General features: G+C 37.8%; 2 protein-coding genes and 1 long non-coding RNA gene across 5 annotated transcripts; all 3 read right to left on the reverse strand.

The window, feature by feature from the left end:
* Positions 1-4,455: 4,455 nt before the first annotated feature.
* Positions 4,456-5,633, reverse strand: LOC125585246. 2 transcript variants are annotated; one of them, XM_048753969.1, is made up of 4 exons: positions 5,500-5,633; positions 5,234-5,416; positions 4,859-5,151; positions 4,456-4,777 (listed from the first exon to the last, which is right to left on the reverse strand). In XM_048753969.1, exons 2-4 carry the CDS (start codon positions 5,347-5,349, stop codon positions 4,557-4,559), a joined length of 630 nt encoding a protein of 209 aa, XP_048609926.1. In that variant the 5' UTR covers positions 5,350-5,416; positions 5,500-5,633; the 3' UTR covers positions 4,456-4,556. The 2 variants fall into 2 exon arrangements, with proteins under 2 accessions (XP_048609926.1, XP_048609927.1); XM_048753970.1 differs by having other exon boundaries at positions 4,859-5,148; positions 5,500-5,621.
* A 7,223-nt stretch (positions 5,634-12,856) lies between these two features.
* Positions 12,857-14,333, reverse strand: LOC111205896. The gene is made up of 6 exons (XR_002658295.2): positions 14,247-14,333; positions 14,097-14,151; positions 13,881-14,012; positions 13,617-13,799; positions 13,238-13,530; positions 12,857-13,152 (listed from the first exon to the last, which is right to left on the reverse strand). It is a non-coding gene; the product is annotated as an uncharacterized LOC111205896 (long non-coding RNA).
* Positions 14,334-14,836: 503 nt separating this feature from the next.
* Positions 14,837-16,359, reverse strand: LOC106394018 (nucleolin 1-like). Of its 2 annotated transcripts, none has more exons than XM_022701327.2 (6): positions 16,287-16,359; positions 16,152-16,201; positions 15,930-16,064; positions 15,664-15,846; positions 15,288-15,577; positions 14,837-15,206 (listed from the first exon to the last, which is right to left on the reverse strand). In XM_022701327.2, the coding sequence occupies exons 1-6, from the start codon at positions 16,320-16,322 to the stop codon at positions 14,986-14,988; spliced, it is 915 nt and encodes a 304-aa protein (XP_022557048.2). In that variant the 5' UTR covers positions 16,323-16,359; the 3' UTR covers positions 14,837-14,985. The 2 variants fall into 2 exon arrangements, with proteins under 2 accessions (XP_022557048.2, XP_022557047.2); XM_022701326.2 differs by having other exon boundaries at positions 15,288-15,580; positions 16,287-16,356.
* Between the last annotated feature and the right edge of the window lie 2,720 nt (positions 16,360-19,079).

Consider the following 19,079-nt stretch of genomic DNA (forward strand, 5'->3'; position numbering starts at 1 on the left):
TCAAAATAGTTTCTTGACTTCTTGTTTATTCTCCACCAAACTACTAAAGATCTTTTACTCATTAACGAATATAAAGCAACCAAAGATGTTCGATTTGCACATGACAGGATTGAGTTTCTAGTACAAGATAACATCAAATAAAGAATGTTTAGAGAAGATAAAAAAGGGAGAGAACTTAAGCAAGAACAGGAGCAGAGACAGAGAAGGTGGACTTGGTACTGTGCGCGTTTATTTCTTCATTATGAATTAATTACACAGACAAACACACTATTAATGAGTCTATTTGCGAGTTTCGAAGGATACGATTATGCTTTCTGTCTACCAAACCAAATAGGGGAAAACGGCCGATTCCACCATGAACTTGACGTCTACATTGTTTTCATACACAAACTATTGAATCAAGCCAACACCACCACGAACTAAGTTTAATTTTGAATTTCAGACATGAACTTTTCCAATCTGGTTAATTACTACATAACCGAATCTGATTTCGATTTATTTAGCTTCGGGTGCTGACGTGGCACGCACGAGGCTAGAATGGTATTGGTCGGTTTAAAATCAGACCAAATTAATTTTTTTTTCGATTTGCCTTGACAAAACGACGTCGTTTTGTCATCTGAAGTAGAAAAAAAAATTGGGTTAATTAGATTTAGGGTTCATCGCGATTTCAGAAGAACATAACAAAGAAGAAGAAAGAGAAAAACAGAGACGACATGGGAGATACCGGAAGAGGCTTGCCGACCTACTGTAGATGTGGCACACGAGTCATACGGCTCACATCAAAAACCATTACTAATCCGGGGCGTCTCTTTCACAAATGTCCCTATGGCGATGAGGTATGTCAGAGACTGAGAGATTGAATGATGAAACCAGAATGTTGTTAGTTAGTTTTCTTTTGTCTTTGTAATGAATTTGATAGGGAATTTGATATCATAGATAGAAGATGAAGATATAGTGGAATCATGATTGAGCCGACTGATATTAACGTAATGCCGTATTGTTGTAGAACAATCGTCATCATTTGTTCAAATGGACAGATGAATCAATGGTTGAGGAGATTGAGGATATGAAGCAAAAATTCGATGAAATTGAGAGAGCTTCAAGCACCTTTGAGAAGGGTTTATAAGTTTGTGAATCTGAGATGGAATCTCTTGCAATCAAAACTCGCACTTGTTGCAGTGTGGTTAGCGGTTATGAGAAGGAGCTAAGAGGATTTGAAAAGGAGATTGAAGATGTCAAGATGAAACTTAAGAGCTTGAAGAACATGGTTGTGTGTGTTGTAGTGTTTGGTCTTTTGTATAAGCTCTTTATGTAGTTTGGTTATGAATCTGCATTATGTTTGTAGTAAGACATGTATTATTTAGTAAGAAGGTGAACTTGTCTTGTACTGTGTCATGTTTTACGTAGTAATAAGATGAACATGCGGTTATTAAACATGTTTGCCTCTATTTTAAACACCAAAAGTAGTGGCTTTTCATAAACAAAAAAAATACCATTACACAAACAAAAGTCTTGGAGATGACACACAATTAGTTTCAAAAGACAACAAACATAACCATAGCCTAGCAAGCACAATAGAGATGAGAAAAATACAGCAAAAGAATCACATAGAACTAAGATTCTAGTCAATCACTTGGCTAAGCATTGGCTGCGAGCTTGTCTTGTTCTTCTTGGGTGGACGTTGAATCTCAACACCTATGCTAGAACACTTTCTCGAATTGTGTCCAACTGCTCCACATCTTCCACAATGAATGATTCTTTTTTCTCTAGAAATCTTAGTTGAAGACTCTTGTCTAACCTTTGTTTTCTTCTTGCTCGGTGACTCGTTCTTCCCTTTTATCCTCTTTGAAATTTTCTTTCTTCCTAACGCTGAATCTGTATCTTCTGTTGTTGGAGGCACAATCACAGACTCATCAGTCTTCTTCCAAAAATTCACACCATGAACAGCCTCAATCGGTGTTTGGTATTGCATTCTCCACTTCGAAGTGAGATAGCAATCACCAATGTAATCCTCTTTCTTTCTCTTCTTCTCAACAATTACCTTCAGAGCATGACGACAAGACAACCCGGACATATCCCAGTTCCTACACGTACAACTATGCTCCAACATCTTTACTTTGTATTAAAAGTTTTTCTCCTTCACTTCAAAGATTTCATGACCACAAGGATAGATGTTACACAGCCTGATCTTTGTCTGCTCTAGTTCCACTCTCTCCACTGCTTTAATACTAAACTTTCCTTTGTGTTTCATTGATATAAGCTTTCTTGCCTCTATCCGGAGCATAGCTTTTCGGCGTACTGTCTCTAACATCTTCACAAATGGCATATATCTTGCAGGGTCTATGGCGTGGTTAAAGGATTCAGATATGTTGTTACTTACATCATCACATGAAGACGTTGATGAGAAGTAAGCAAGGCTGCAGTTTTTGGGATTCTTCATCATCATTGAGTTATAGACGTCCATATCGTATGCTTTAACGTGATCCACCCTTTTGTTGTATTGAGCTGTATTGTAACTCTTTGCAACCTTCCAAAACAATCCCTTCATGTCAGCTCTGTTAGGATGTACCTTCTTTAGGTTTCCATAGATGTGCCTTGCACACATCCTATGCTCCACTCGTGGTAATAAATCTTCTACAGCATTTAACAACCCTTTTTGTCTGTCAGAAATCACAGTAAATCCATTACCATCTTGCAGGTGTAAGTCGGTTTGCAGCTTCTCAATAAACCATCTCCAGTTGGGTTCATTCTCAACATCAACGACAGCCCAAGCAATGGGAAACATCTGGTTGTTGGCGTCTCTCCCGACTGCTGCTAACAACTGACCTTTTGTTGTACACTTAAGAAAGCATCCATCAAGACCAAATATAGGTCTACAGTGAGAGGTCCATGTATTCTTCAACGCAGCAAAACATACATAGAATCTGTAAAAGACATCACTACCATCGTCACCTTGGACTGTCTCCAGATGGACTGATGAGCCCCTATTCGACTCCAATAACTCAACTCTGTAATCTCTAAGCAGTGAGAACTGTAAGTCCTGCTCCTCTTTGATAATTTCTAATGCCCTTTTCCTTGCGTTCGGCACTGATCTATGGTTGCAGTCAACTCCCATCGCTTCTGAATCTCTTCTAAAATCTGTTCTGGCTTTAATTTTGGATTTTCCCTTATGTCATCAACGAACAACCCAGCAATAACCTCTTGTGTAAGCAGGCTTGACCGTCCACTCCTCATGCAAGTGTGCTATTTCATTAACACTTTAACTAGCCACTTCTGTAACGGTTCATCATAAGAGCAGTAAATCTTCCACATACATTGTTCTTCTCCTTCTTCAGCTTCACTGGCACACTTCAATTCTGATTTATCTTTCTCCCAACGCACATACTTAATATTCCATCTATGCTTTAGCACATAGTCAACCATAGCTTTTTTGAAAGCTTCCAAACTCTCAAAAGCTTGTCTTAATTTCAGATCACCACTGCCTTTTATGTACCTCAAATACCCATCTCTCTCAACACCATCTTCATCATCTGAACATAAAGGTGTAGCGTACTCATCAAAATCTTCATCAACAAAATCAGCCACATTCCTTTCTACTCTTGCTTCTTCATCAAATTGGTTTTCATTCCTCTCGGCCTCATATCTCTCTACCTCTGAACCTGCCTCATACCTCTCTGTCTCCTCTCTCTCGTTCTAAGCTCTTGACTCATCTCCTTCTGTCTCTGGCTCAACAAAGATATCGATTGAATCTACCCATACTGAAGTTCTACACATCTTGTTGAACTGATCGTCACCGTTTCTTATCAAGTGTCGTTCTTCTATACCTTCATATGGAAACTTAAACCACACTCTTTGACCATAAAGACTTATGGGTAGCTGGTTCATGAGCTCTGGAAATAAACAACTAGGATAAGCTTCCATTATCCTATAACCACCACCATTGTAAAGATCTTTACCATCAACCTCTTCAAATTTTCCACCATAGTAGCAGCCAAAGCTGATCAGTCTGTCATTTCCGGTATCTCCCATGTCGTCTCTGTTTTCCTCTTTCTTCTTCTTTGTTCTGTTCTTCTGAAATCGCGATGAACCCTAAATCTAATTAACCCAAAAAAATTTTCTAAACGACGTCGTTTTGTCAAGGCAAATCGAAAAAAAAATTAATTTGGTCTGATTTTAAACCGACCAATACCATTCTAGCCTCGTGCGTGCTACGTCAGCACCCGAAGCTAAATAAACCGAAATCAGATTCGGTTATGTAGTAATTAGCCAGATTGGAAAAGTTCATTTCTGAAATTCAAAATTAAACTTAGTTCGTGGTGGTGTTGGCTTGATTCAATAGTTTGTGTATGAAAACAATGGAGACGTCAAGTTCATGGTGGAATCGGCCGTTTTCACGGCAAATAATAGTAAGATAAATAAGTTTTAAGTTTTCATCAACAAAACACACACAAAACAAACGGAAGGTTGCATAGTATTATCACATGATTGATAAACACCAAAGAGCTTCTAATTAGTCTCTTGAGAGAGAAATTCATTACATCAACATCCGCTCCTTCTCAAAAGGACTGTGACCCCTCTCCCTCCTTGGCCCTGGCCTTCTGCGTCATAAGAGCCCAGGCCTTCTGCTTCTTAAGAGCCCTGGCCTTCTGCTTCTTAAGAGCCCTGGCCCTCTGCTTCTTAAGCACACTGAGCTTCTTTGTCATCGCATTGAGCCTCCACTCAGTCATATAAAAGTCGATCTTCTCCTGGATCTCGTCGGCAAACTCAAGCATTTGAGCTACAGAAACAATAAAAGACGAATTCATGAGAAGATTAATGAACCTTGAAAGTAAAGAATCAAAAAAAACGTGTTATGCACCTGGGGGACAATAGCCACAATGAGTTTCACCGGGGGGATGGGGAGGGTTACTTCTGGCTGTTGTGGGTACGAGCATAGTATTTATTTTGAATCCGTCGACTTGACTTCCATCAAGATTCATGGCACTAGTTTCTCCTTCTTCTTCGGAAAAATAGATACTAGTCATCTTGTCGAGGAGATCAACGTCAACATGTATTATAACTCCACAAGAAGAGAAATGTGCAGTCAAAGCCTCCTCGACTTCATCTTTAAGAAGGGAGGAGTCATACCCCACAACGCAAATGCCAAACCTACTGCAGTAATTTGTTGCATGTTATCAACATGCACAACATTTTTACAGGATGCAAAAGAAAACAAAAAAGAGTATCAACTTACAATCTTTCGTCATTTAGTAGCTGATTCATAACAAAATCTGTATAGTCTGATTCCGCCTGGTATTCCTCATCTTCTTCCTCGGGTGCAAACTTAACAAGGGCATTCCAACCTCCCATGTCACTTCCATTAAGTTGCAGCGCTTTCTCTTTTGCGCCATATCCAAAAATAATAACAAAAGCACGACTGCAACAAAGAACAATTAATTTTCAATTAGCACACAACACAAATATTATATTATTATGTCACAAATATTAAGAGACACAAACCTGTCCAAAAGAGCTCTGGAGGGAAATCAACTCTACTAACATAGCCACATGATTTGAAGTGATTAACCAACTTAATCCTGATTTCATTCTCAGTGTCCTTATTAAATTCGTATCCTTCAACAGATATCCTAGCCCTAATTCGCAGGAGATGCAAATAAAAAAAAATATCAACACATATAAATATCTTCTCACAAAATAAATAAAGCATCAATCAATTACCTCGAACTGATGGCTTCATCCTTAGCAGCAGCCTCACTATCGAACGGTGCCTAAAATACAACATACAATTTTTCTTAATTTCCGATTAACAAAAGAGATCTGAGTAAGAAGAATTCAAAATGAGAAGAAGATTACCTTGGGGGCGATTACCCTGCTAGAGTACGTGTCCATCGATATGATTAGGGGTTTAGAGAAGGGGTAGGAAGGTACTTATAGTCGGCTTATTTTTCTGGTCTGGGCCATAACCCATAGGTCCGCCTTTCCCATTCTTTGGTGTTACTTGTAAACGACTACGATCTATTTCCTGAGCTAGAGAGTTTTGTGCCGGCCTGGTGTAATTGCGGCGGTTGCGGATACGGTTGTATGCGTTTGTGGACGTGGGTGGTTTTGTTTTTTAAGCATTATTAAGAGACTTGTACGATTGATACAATATTTTGAAATTAGTGCGTCTGCGGAATACTTATGACATGATAACTACTAAACACATAAATGATTAAATAATAAATTAATAATATTTATATTTTAGGTAATTATAAAAATATTAAAAATTGTATTATTATAATAAATATTTTGAATCCGAGAATTCTTTTTTTTTGGAAATTTTTATACAATTATTATTTTAAATCTATATATATATATTAATCTTAAACCCCATCCCAAAACCCCATCCTTGCAAATCCAAACCATAGGTATATACTATTAGTTAATCTTAGTAGTCTAAGTGTCTTTTACCTCTTTAATAAAACATATTTAGGTCATTTACTCTTGTGTGATATATTTATGATTAAAAAAACAACTTTTCTTGCTATCCTAAGGTATTTATCTAAGAAAATCTGATCTTTTTAGTTGTTAGTTTAGGGTTGTGTGTCTTTTTCAATTTTATAATAAAGCTCTACATCCTCATGCTCAGAAGTAAGTGGGAGGATTCAAAATAGCTACTACGCGCGTAGCTACAGTTTTTCTGAAGACATTCTCACAACTTTGTCCATGGTTTCTTGAAGGAAGTTTCAATCAATCTAGGGCTTATTTCTTGATGAATAAGAAACAAAATCTTCCTTTGTTTCTTTCTAGTAGATTGAAAGAGATTCTTTTTTCTTTTTGTGCAAAGATAGAGATATAAGCAAATCTCTCATCAATCACGTTTTAAAAATATTTTTATTTTTCAATTCCACAAACTTAAAATGTTAAATACCGACATAAATCAAAGAAATTGTATCGACTTTCCCGACAACGGAAAAATAGGAGTTGACGACATAACAATTTACTCAGAATCAGACAAAACTTATATTCAAGGCTCAATTCTTTTGAAGCCCAAACATTTTAAAATCTAATTTTTATTTATTTATACAAATTGGGCTATAAAACTATACCAAATTCTATTTTTTGATCGTCCTATTTTAGATTTTTCGTCTACCACAAATCATTTTTTCACAAAGTCCAGTAAAATTTTTTAAAGATAAATAATTTTATAACTATATAATTTTCTAAATTTCTAGAGTTACTAATTTCTTAAATAGAGTTTATTACAATTCTATATTTTGAAATTAATTTTGGGTAATATAAGCAAAATAATTTGATTTATTGTTCGTATAAATTGTTAAACAATTTAAATCTTGTTGTAATTAGAGAGTTTAGAGACTGAATATTTCTGTGTTATTATTAATGATCAATGGGGTTCCTTTATATAAGGATTACAAGATGAAGATAAATGGAAAGTATCCAAAACCTAAACTCACTAGGATTAGGAAAACTACTAATACATAATAATGGAAAGATTACATCTACTAGGAAAAGAAAAAGGGTTTCCTTTTCTCCAGCTTTGTGACCGCCTCTCTCTCTCCTGAAGTCGCCTCTCTCTCTCTCTCTCCTCTCTCTAGGGCTTTGGCCATCTCTCCATCTTCTAGGTATTGGCCGGTCTTGGACCGAGCCTGGTTAATGGCAATCCACTCCATGATTTATAACACTTCCCCTTGGATGTCATAACCATACAGGATTTGTAGTACGCTTCATATTTCCTCATTAAAACCTTATCAGGAAAATCCAGTGGGACAAAACCATGATGAAGGAAAAAGAGTACAACACGCACTACTCCCCCTGATTTGAACCTCAGTGTAGGTTTCTACATTCTACGCATCTTGGTGCGTGATCTTTCCTATATGTATAGGATGGGAGTAATCGGCCAGTTTCATTACTGAACCGTAATTAGACCACTTCGACTTCTCAGGTTGTTTCTCATGTACTTTGACATTAAGTGTCCCGGTAAAGCATGTGTGCTAAACAATGTCAACCATATTGTTCTCAGGGATCACTATTGGGTCTTTGCAAATCATGTTTGCATGTGTCCATAGTCTAGACGTGATCGTATACTGCCAAAATCTTTACTTCGGCAATTTATGGTTACCATTCGACTATGTATTAATCTGGTCGATCCATGTTCAGATCATAGACCTTGTCTATACATGTCCACTACTTGTCTCATGAGTGTTCAAGATCAATGATCTTTGCTGTGAGTTTATAATCTCTTATTATGGCTCTGCGGCCGAACACTCTCATGGATGTGGTCATCGATTTCTTTACCTTAGACAGTACCATATCTATCTCGGACATTGTAGTCTCTTATCCATCTCTTGATGGTGTCTCATGACCTCTATTGCTGTGGATTATATCACACACTGAAATATATATGATTAGGTCATAGATCTCGGCTCTCACAAGCTTATAGACTACAATACATTTGTATCCGGTTGATCTTTTGTCTCTACTGGCCCGTGATCAAGAAGAAGGGCCAGATGTTTTTTCGTCTTAAAAGCCGGACGTCCTTAGACGGACAGAGTCGGACATCTTTAGTTTGAAGGGCCGGGGCCGGACGCTTTTGGTCGGACACCCACATAGATTTATTCTATGCCTACTAACCTCTTTTAGGTTTAGTATAATCACAAGGAATTTCAAATGTATTGACTGTATTGGATTGTCTTTTATACAACTCCAAGATCAATGATCATGCGTGATCAATTTCTTTTACATACTATATGCAGCTGCTTTATGTTTCAGTCCATGAATCAGCTTAGGAACGAAGCTGTTCTTTCATCTTATCCAGTGATCCATATGCTGCTTACTACATCATTTGTATCTAATTTCTTTCTTATGACCAAACCATTTTCAATTTCGAAAATTCTGTAGCAGCAACCACCACGTAGGAGTTTATCTCCTTATAATATGTTCCTTTGATCTCTGTGAGTACCTTGTGTAACAAGCTATAATCGAATGCTGTTATTAGGAAAACATGAACACTCTAGACCTTGTGATCATGTGTCTTTTCTCACGGTTTCTTTATCTCACAAGATCCATCTATTTCACTGGTTGATCAGATGGCGTTTATGTATATGTATATGGCCAATACGCCCATCTCTCTTTTAGATACTTTGAACCTCCACGTTTTATCTTTCTGATCTCTATGATCTTATGATTGTATGAGTACTCATTCGTGGGTTCATGATCCTCGTTCATCTCTTTATGTTCAAGTGCTATAACTTTATGTATCTTTATACAAATGTGTGTGTGTGTCGACACTTTCATGTGGTTCCATTATGTTCCAGACATGATCCAATGGATTTGAGATCTTATTATCCAGGACCTTTATTACCTATGTCGGAATCATTATCGGCCTCATATCCGGAATTGTGAACCATGTGAGCCTCCGGGTTCTTGTTCTTCAGACTTTCTTGGTAGAGCTCACATAAGTGCTTAGGGGTTCTACAGTTCTTGGCCCAATGGTTTCCCATTCCACATCTGTGACAAACGGATTTGGTCGAGTAAGACGGTTTGAATATGCCGCCTCGACCACAGCCATAACTACCTCGGCCACGACCATAATTGGAACCACGACCACGGTTATTGTGGTTTCCTTTCCGGCCAGTCGAGTAGTTGTCTCGGCTGTTCGAGTAATTGTCAATGCCACGCCCCTTGTAACCACCACGGCCATTGCCATGTGATCTCTTATTGTTTTGGACGTAATTGCACTCGTTGGGTTCTTTCTTTTCAACCTCATTAGCTTCCGGTAATGGTGCTGTTCCAACAGGTCTAGCTTCACTGTTCTTCATCAAGAGCTCATTGTTTGCCTCGGCCAGAAGCAGGCACGAGATCAGATCAGTATATGTGGCGAAGCCTTTCATTATGTACTGCTGTTGCAGTATCACATTCGATGAATGGAATGTAGAGTAAGTCTTCTCAAGTAACTCTTCTTCGGTTACTACTTCACCACAAAGTCTCAGCATCGAGACCGTCTTATATAAGACTGAACTGTACTCATCCACCGACTTATAGTCCAAGAATCTAAGATTCTTCCAGTCGTTTCTAGCCTTTGGAAGTAACACCGTTTTCTGGTGATCATATATATGCTGTAAAGCATCCCAAAGTTTTAGTGGATTTTCCATCGTGATGTACTGATCTTTTAGACATTCAATGAGGTGATGGCGCATAATACTTATAGCCATGTACCGATTCTTATTGGTCTCATTGTTGCCCTTGATGATAGTATCACCAAGTCCCTTTGACCTTAGACTGATCTTTGTATCTAGCGCCCACTGCAAGTAGTTATCTCCGGAGAGATTAAGGGCTGCATAGTATCTGTTTGAGATTTTCGACATCTAAATCACATCATCATTCAAAATTAAGTCTCACAATGTCATCATGTGGCCGCAAGATAATCAACAAGCTCGGCCACAAACATGTCTTACGCATTTATGAAAATCAAGCAATCTAATCGACCATGGTGCGAAACAATCACCAAGCCACACGGCTATGTAGACTTAATGCAAACGGTTTCAAGATTTTATAAACTACATGCTGCTCGATTCCTTTTAAACAGTATGAATGCAATCCATATTCAGATTCATATGTATGCAAATAATCTTAATCAATTATAGGGTTTCGGTTCAAACATTAGTAGGATTCGATTTTAATATTAAGGTTTCAAGGCCTTTAGGAATATAAATCGATATTAAGTGTTTTTAAACATTTAAACATTCAAGCAATGCCTTACGGCCAAGATGAGCCACACGTCCACGAGATGATATAATCAAGGGCTTATCAAGTTTTTTGTTTAAACAAGTCAAGCAATTCAGATTCGAGTTTAAACAATCCTAGCAATCTTTCTAGGTGATCAAATAAAACAATCAAGTTTCAAATCAAACAATTAAAACCGATTTTCCAATTTAGGGTTTTAGGGATTTCGAAACTTTGATCTTTGATCAAGGGAATTTGATTTGAGATTCAAAATCATTAAGACTTTGATTTTAATTGATCAATGGATCAATCTCGAATTATGGTTTAGGAGATCAGACTTATTCGAGCTTCGATTTACTCTTTAGGATTTGATCTATTTTTCCTATGGCTTTCATCTTTAGAGTTCGGATTTTAGGGTTTCAATCTTTACAAAACAACCAGGTTCGATTCATGTTCTCAGAATTTAGGTTTACCTTTGTTTTGCAGATTGTAGAAACCGGACCTCCAAGATGAACAGATGAACCTGGGACGCGGGCTGCGACGCGGACGCGAGCTGCCATCTTCCTATCGAGTTCGCGAGCTGGTTGATTGGGAACTCAAGCTGGTTGTGATGTGAACTGGAAACTGAGGTCCTCTAGGATCAGGAACACCTTAGGGCTGTAGCTGATCGGATGCTGACGAGCTGGAACACAAGCAAGAACAATTTAGGGTTCTTCTGGGTTAGGGTTCCAAAAGACTAAGACGGCGCCGCGTATTGTTTCTGCGAGTGAGGGCGCGTCTGAGATCTGACCGACGAACGGTTTGCGGGGATGAATTTTTCTTGTCAAGAGCTTCAAGATGATATGTGGCTCGTCATCTGGTTCCTCAGGGTTGGAGAGATCGATCGATTTTAAGTTGCGCCTGGTTTAGGGTTTATGTGTGACGGATTTTAGGTTAGGTTTTGTCTCAGGGTTTTGGGAGTCTATCGTGCTGATAACGTATTGTAATTAGAGAGTTTAGAGACTGAATATTTTTGTGTTATTATTAATGATCAAGGGGGTTCCTTTATATAAAGATTACAAGATGAAGATAAATGGAAAGTATCTAAAACCTAAACTCACTAGGATTAGAAAAACTACTAATACATAATAATGGAAAGATTACATCTACTAGGAAAAGAAAAAGGGTATCTTTTTCTCCAAGCTTTGTGGCTGCCTCTCTCTCTCCTGAAGTCGGCTCTCTCTCTCTCCTCTCTCTAGGGCTTCGGCCATCTCTCCATCTTCTAGGTATTGGGCCGGTCTTGGACCAAACCTGGTTAATGGCAATCCACTCCATGATTTATAACAAATCCAAATTTTATATCTTTTTCATTACACAATTTTATCTATATACTAATAACTACTTAAGTAAACACTAACCAACTCCATAAACCTCAGCTTTTGAATATGAAATTGCTAATACCGCTAATGGTTGATCAAATCATTAGGAACGGGCCCGTCTCAATAATATTATGGGCCCTGGGCTGAGACAAATTTGGAGACTTTTTCTTAAAAGATTTTTTTTTTTAGAAGGATCCTAATCTAAGCTTAGAAAATGCAAAAATTGTGATGGGCCCTGTGCAAATGTGCCTTCTGCACATGCTAGGGTCGAGCCTGATTACGAAGATAAGATATGAAAATATCAACATATTTGAATTCGCCGACAATTCTTATATCAACGTAATCATGATGTGTGACTCAGAAATTGTTACTCACTAATCGTACACAAAATTAATAACACATCAATAAGATACTCGGCTCCGCGCTTGCGCGGGGTCTATGCCCCTAGTAAAGAGAATAGGATATAGTAGTACAAACAAATTATTGAAAGTTGAATAGTATCCTCATCAGTGTCTACCTAGTTTCTTGATTATTGTGTTTTTTTTTCGTGGGCATGGAGCCTAAATTCTGAAATTATAATCTGTACTGTGCGCGTTTTTTTCTTCATAATGAATTACACAAACAAACACACAATTAATGTGTCTATTTGCGAGTCTCCAAATATACTATTGTAGGCAATGATGAGGAGATTATGCTTCTGTCTACCAAAGGCTAATAAAACTAAGATAAATAAGTTCTAAGTTTATCATCCACAACACACACACATACACACACACACACAAAACAAACGGCTGATAAAAAAGGTTGCATATAATTATCACAGGATTGATAAACACCCGAAGATCTTCTTAGTTTCTTGAGAGAGAAATTTATTACATCAACATCCTCTCCTTCTCAAAGGAGCCCTTCTCCTCTCCATCCTGATCATGGCCGTGGTGATCTTCTTATTACGAGGCCTTGAAAGCCTGCTCCCTCCTCGCCTTGACCCTCTCCCTCCTCTCCTTGACCCTCCACTCAGTCATATAATCATCGCGCTTCTTATTGATCTCGCGGGCGAACTCAAGAAAAGGAGCTGCATATATAAACAATAAAGGCGAATTAATGAGAAGATTAAGTAACCTTAGAAAATAAAGAATCAAGAAAAACATTTGATGTACCTGGGATAGAATAGCCAACCGTAGGTTCATCACCGGGGGCAAGGCGAGGGTTACTTATGGCGGTGGCTAAGAGCATAGTAGTTATTTTGAATCCGCCCACTTTACTTCCATTAAGATCCATAGCACTAGCTTCATCTTCTTTTTTGGAAAAATAGATATTAGTACACTCGTCGGGAGTACAAACGAAAACATGTGTTATCACTCCACAAGAAGAGAAATGTTCTGTCAAAATGCTCTTGACTTGATCTTCAGGAAGGGAAGTGTCATAACCCAAAACGGCAATGCCATACCAACTGCAGCAATTTGTTGCATGTCAATAATCAACAACACAAAACAAACATTTTTTAACAAAATGAAAACAAAAAGAGTATCAACTTACAATCTTTCGTCATTGGCTAGGTCAGAATACAGAGATCTATGATAACGTAATGACACCTAGTAATCCAGGTCTTCTTCCCGGGGTGCAAACTTAACAAGGGCCTTCCAATTTCCAATGTCACTTCCATTAAGTTGCAACGCTCTCTCTTTTGCGAGATGTCCATGATAATTAACAAAAGCACGACTGTAACAAAGAACAATTATTATTATTTTTTAGCTCACAAAGCACAATAATATATTGTGTCACAAATATTAAGACACTAACCTTTCTAAAATAGGGTCTGTGGGAACCTCAACGCTAATGAGGTCGCCACATGATTTGAAGTGATTAATCAGTTCACTCTTGATTTCATCCGTAGGACGGCCATGGCTGAATCCTTCAACAGATATCCTAACCCTAATTCGCAGGAGATACAAAAAGAAATAAAAATTATTAACACATACAAATATTTTCTTACAAAATAAATAAAGCATCAATTACCTAGAACTGATGTAATTGAATTTTTCCTTAGCAGCAGGCTACTATCGAACGGTTCCTAAAATACAACATATGTAATCAGATATTTTTCTTAATTTCCGAATATAACAAACCTTTAATGGAGAAAAGAGATCCGAGTAAGAAGAAGATTACCTTGGGGGCGGATCGCTTGCGAGAGTACGTGTCCATCGAGATCTTGTTATTATAACCTAGGCTGCCGCTTTGCGATATCTTTTCAGATTTTAGGGATTAAGACAAGATGGCGAAGGAGGAAGGTACTTATAGTCGTCTGGTTTGGCCCATAGGTCGGTCTTTCCCATTTCCTTTTTTCTAATATATATCTACTGATTGGGATTCCAAATTTAGTGAAGCAAATTAAAGTTGGTTCTAGCTCATTTTTAAATTTCATTCACACAACAATCAGTCAGCAAAATTTCATATACTCGTCTGATTGGTTCTGACCGCAACCGAACTCTTAGATCAAAATAGTTTGTTGACTTCTTGTTTATTCTCCACCAAACTACTAAAGATCTTTTACTCATTAACGAATATAAAGCACTTTACCAAGAACAGGAGCAGAGAGAGAGAAGGTGGGCTTGGTATATATGTCTAATTTGTAAAACATCTGTACTGTGCGCGTTTATTACTTCATTATGAATTAATTACACAGACAAACACACTGTTAATGAGTCTATTTGCGAGTTTCGAAGGATACGATTATGCTTTCTGTCTACCAAACCAAATAGGCAAATAATAGTAAGATAAGTTTTAAGTTTATCATCCACAAAACAAACGGAAGGTTGCATAGTATTATCACATGATTGATAAACACCAAAGAGCTTCTAATTAGTCTCTTGAGAGAGAAATTCATTACATCAACATCCGCTCCTTCTCAAAAGGACTGTGACCCCTCTCCCTCCTTGGCCCTGGCCTTCTGCGTCATAAGAGCCCAGGCCTTCTGCTTCTTAAGAGCCCTGGCCTTCTGCTTCTTAAGAGCCCTGGCCCTCTGCTTCTTAAGAGCACTGAGCTTCTTTGTCATCGCATTGAGCCTCCACTCAGTCATATAAAAATCCATCTTCTCCTGGATCTCGTCGGCAAACTCAAGCATTTGAGCTACAGAAACAATAAAAGACGAATTGATGAGAAGATTAATGAACCTTGAAAGTAAAGAATCAAGAAAAACGTGTTATGCACCTGGGGGACAAGAGCCACAATGAGTTTCACCGGGGGGATGGGGAGGGTTACTTCTGGCTGTTGTGGGTACGAGCATAGTATTTATTTTGAATCCGTCGACTTGACTTCCATCAAGATTCATGGCACTAGTTTCTCCTTCTTCTTCGGAAAAATAGATACTAGTCATCTTGTCGAGGAGATCAACGTCAACATGTATTATAACTCCACAAGAAGAGAAATGTGCAGTCAAAGCCTCCTCGACTTCATCTTTAAGAAGGGAGGGGTCATACCCCACAACGCAAATGCCAAACCTACTGCAGAAATTTGTTGCATGTTATCAACATGCACAACATTTTTACAGGATGCAAAAGAAAACAAAAAAAGAGTATCAACTTACAATCTTTTGTCATTTAGTAGCTCATTTATAACAGAATGTTTATATTCTGATTCCGCCTGGTATTCCTCATCTTCTTCCTCGGGTGCAAACTTAACAAGGGCATTCCAACCTCCCATGTCACTTCCATTAAGTTGCAGCGCTTTCTCTTTTGCGCCATCTCCAAAAATAGTAACAAAAGCACGACTGCAACAAAGAACAATTAATTTTCAATTAGCACACAACACAAATATTATATTATTATGTCACAAATATTAAGAGACACAAACCTGTCCAAAAGAGGCTCTGTGGGGAAATCAACTCTACTAACATGGCCACATGATTTGAAGTGATTAACCAATTTAATCCTCATTTCATTCTCAGTGTCCTTATGAAATCTGTATCCTTCAACAGATATCCTAACCCTAATTCGCAGGAGATGCAAAGAAAAAAATATCAACACATACAAATATCTTCTCACAAAATAAATAAATAAAGCATCAATCAATTACCACGGATCGATGGCTTCATCCTTAGCAGCAGCCTCACTATCGAAAGGTGCCTAAAATACAACATACAATTTTTCTTAATTTCCGATTAACAAAAGAGATCTGAGTAAGAAGAATTCATAATGAGAAGAAGATTACCTTGTGGGCGATTACCCTGCTAGAGTACGTGTCCATCGATATGATTAGGGGTTTAGAGAAGGAGTAGGAAGGTATTTATAGTCGGCTTATTTTTCTGGTCTGGGCCATAGCCCATAGGTCCGTCTTTCCCATTCTTTGGTGTTACTTGTAAACGACTACGATCTATTTCCTGAGCTAGAGAGTTTTGTGCCTCAGCATAAAGTAATGATTCCATTTCAGCTAATTTGAGAGTATTTCTAGGATCAATGTGTAAGTTACTAAATTCTTTATTGTTCCATGCTTTCCAATCAGAGGGTATTAGTTTTTTTTTTTTGAGTTCATAATTGTTTTGTAATATATTTATGAACTAAATAAAATGGGTGAATCTCTCAAAATGACCCAGATTTTTATTTTTGACCAAAATAATAATCACATTTTTCTATTAACTAGGTAAATGACAAATTATACTTTTAGGGCCGGCCTGGTGTAATTTCAGCGGTTGCGGATACGGTTGTATGCGTTTGCGGACGTGGGTGGTTTTGTTTTTTAAGCATTATTAAGAGACTTGTACGATTGATACAATATTTTGAAATTAGTGCGTTTGCGGAATACTTATGACATGATAACTATTAAACACATCAATGGTTAAATAATAAATTAACAATATTTACATTTTAGGTAATTGTAAAAATATTAAAATTTGTATTATTATAATAAATATTTTGAATCCGAGAATTCTTTTTTTTTGGAATTTTTTTACAATTATTATTTTAAATCTTAATTTTATATATATATATATATATATAGATATATATTAATCTTAAACCCCATGCAAATCCAAACCATAGGTATATACTATTAGTTAACCTTAGTAGTGTCTTTTACCTCTTTAATAAAACATATTTAGGTCATTTACTCTTGTGTGATATATTTATGATTAAAAAACAACTTTTCTTGCTATCCTAAGACCATGTTTATCGGTGGTGCTAAAGGGGATCCTTAATGAAATAAGCCCATTTAATTAAATGTAAAGTAAAAGAAAAAGGAATAATCGATCTTTGATTAGGCAATTTGGGAACCGAAATTAAAGGGGGTTTTATTACACGTGTAAACATGAAACAACCTCTTTTTTTATTTTCAATTTTATTTTCTCTCATTTTGTCAATCGTTTCCTCTTCTGTTCTTGTTTTCTCCGCAAGCGATCGACGACTCTATCGAAGCTGTCGACGTCGCCTCCGTCTTCTATCCTCTTCGGCGTCAGATCAACGATGACAACCCACCACGATCAAGGAGTCTTTCGTTTCTCACGGCGTCACCTCCGTCTTCTATCCTCTTCGGCGTCAGATCAACGATGACAACCCACCACGATCGAGGAGTCTCTCGTTACTCACGGCGTCGCCTCTGTCTTCTCTCATCTTCGCCGTCTTAGGAACGGTGGAAACCCACCACGATCGACAACATGCGGAGACTTGACGGCGACTCCTCCGTCTTCTGTCGTCTTCGGTCTGAGAGGAACGATGGAGAAGGCGACGACTCTCTCGGTCTACTAACGGTGTCGCCTCTGTCTTCTCTCATCTTCGCCGTCAGAGGAACGGTGGAAACCAACCACGATCGACGACTCTCTGAGACTTGACGGTGAGTCCTCCGTCTTACGACTTGACGGTGGAAACCCACCACGATCTATTCAACTTCCAGATCAACTACTCAAGTAATTAATTTTCTCACCTCATACTTCTTTGTATTAATCTCGATTTGAGTTTTAATTGATCATATGTCTAAAGTTCAAAGGTGAATCCCTTTTTTATTTTCTTATCAGGTAGTGTGAGGAAGATTTCTGTATCGGCTATTCATGGAGAGAAAGAAGTCTTCCAACAGACTTGTCATCGATGAGGCCATTAATGTTTGGAGAGGAAGAAGTCTCCGAAGAGGTTGGGTCTTTTTCCTTCTTTTCACTCCATTGAAAAGAATTTTAATTAGAGTTTTGTAGGTAATTGAAATCAATGATTTAATTAGGTGTTATGAATATGACGACACTTGTTTTTGATTATATGGTTCTTTGTTACACTGTGTGCTTTGCTAATTTGGTTTGCACTAATGAATCATGCGAGGAGTGATGGATCAGAATGCACAAATTAGTGAGAACTTGAGGAGCGAAACACAGGAGGCGTATCAAAACCGGTAGCTCTCAACTCATCTCAACGCCACTCTTCAAGCTCTCGGTTTAGGTTAGTGTGCAAACTTGATCTCATTACTTATGTTAATAAATACTTAGAGTTAGGTGATGGTTAGAGTTAGGTTGGGGTAGTGAATATGCTTGTTATATTGTGGTTGTGCTGGTGATGAATGCTTCTGATAACTCTCAAATCTGATTAATGCGTGTTAGAGACTCTGCTTGGTAATAAATTTGTTAGAGTTAAGGCAATCAAGTCTAATAAATTTGTTAGTGTTAAAAGCGTTTTAAAACCGGTACCTCTCAACTCATCTCAACGCCACTGAAAAGAGTAAAGGCAATTAAAAGCCAATCGGTAGCTCTTTTCATGTATTAAATCCGGTAGCTTTCTCTCTTTCTTTTCATCTTCAAACACAATCTCCCATTCTATTCTTCCTCAAACACATCTCTTCTTCTTCCTCTCTGCTCTAACATAATACTAAATGGATTCAACGAATCCATATAGTCAGACAGCTAATTTTGTTGATCTGTTGAACAGTCAACAAGATCCTGTCCTTCCTGAACCATTTAATTTAGGGAGGTTTTCATCACAAGTCCCTCTGTTCAGTACTCAATGTACTGAAACCTCAAGCTTCTGTGAAGAC

Source organism: Brassica napus, chromosome C4 (assembly GCF_020379485.1).
Source record: "Brassica napus cultivar Da-Ae chromosome C4, Da-Ae, whole genome shotgun sequence".
Lineage (NCBI taxonomy): Eukaryota > Viridiplantae > Streptophyta > Magnoliopsida > Brassicales > Brassicaceae > Brassica > Brassica napus.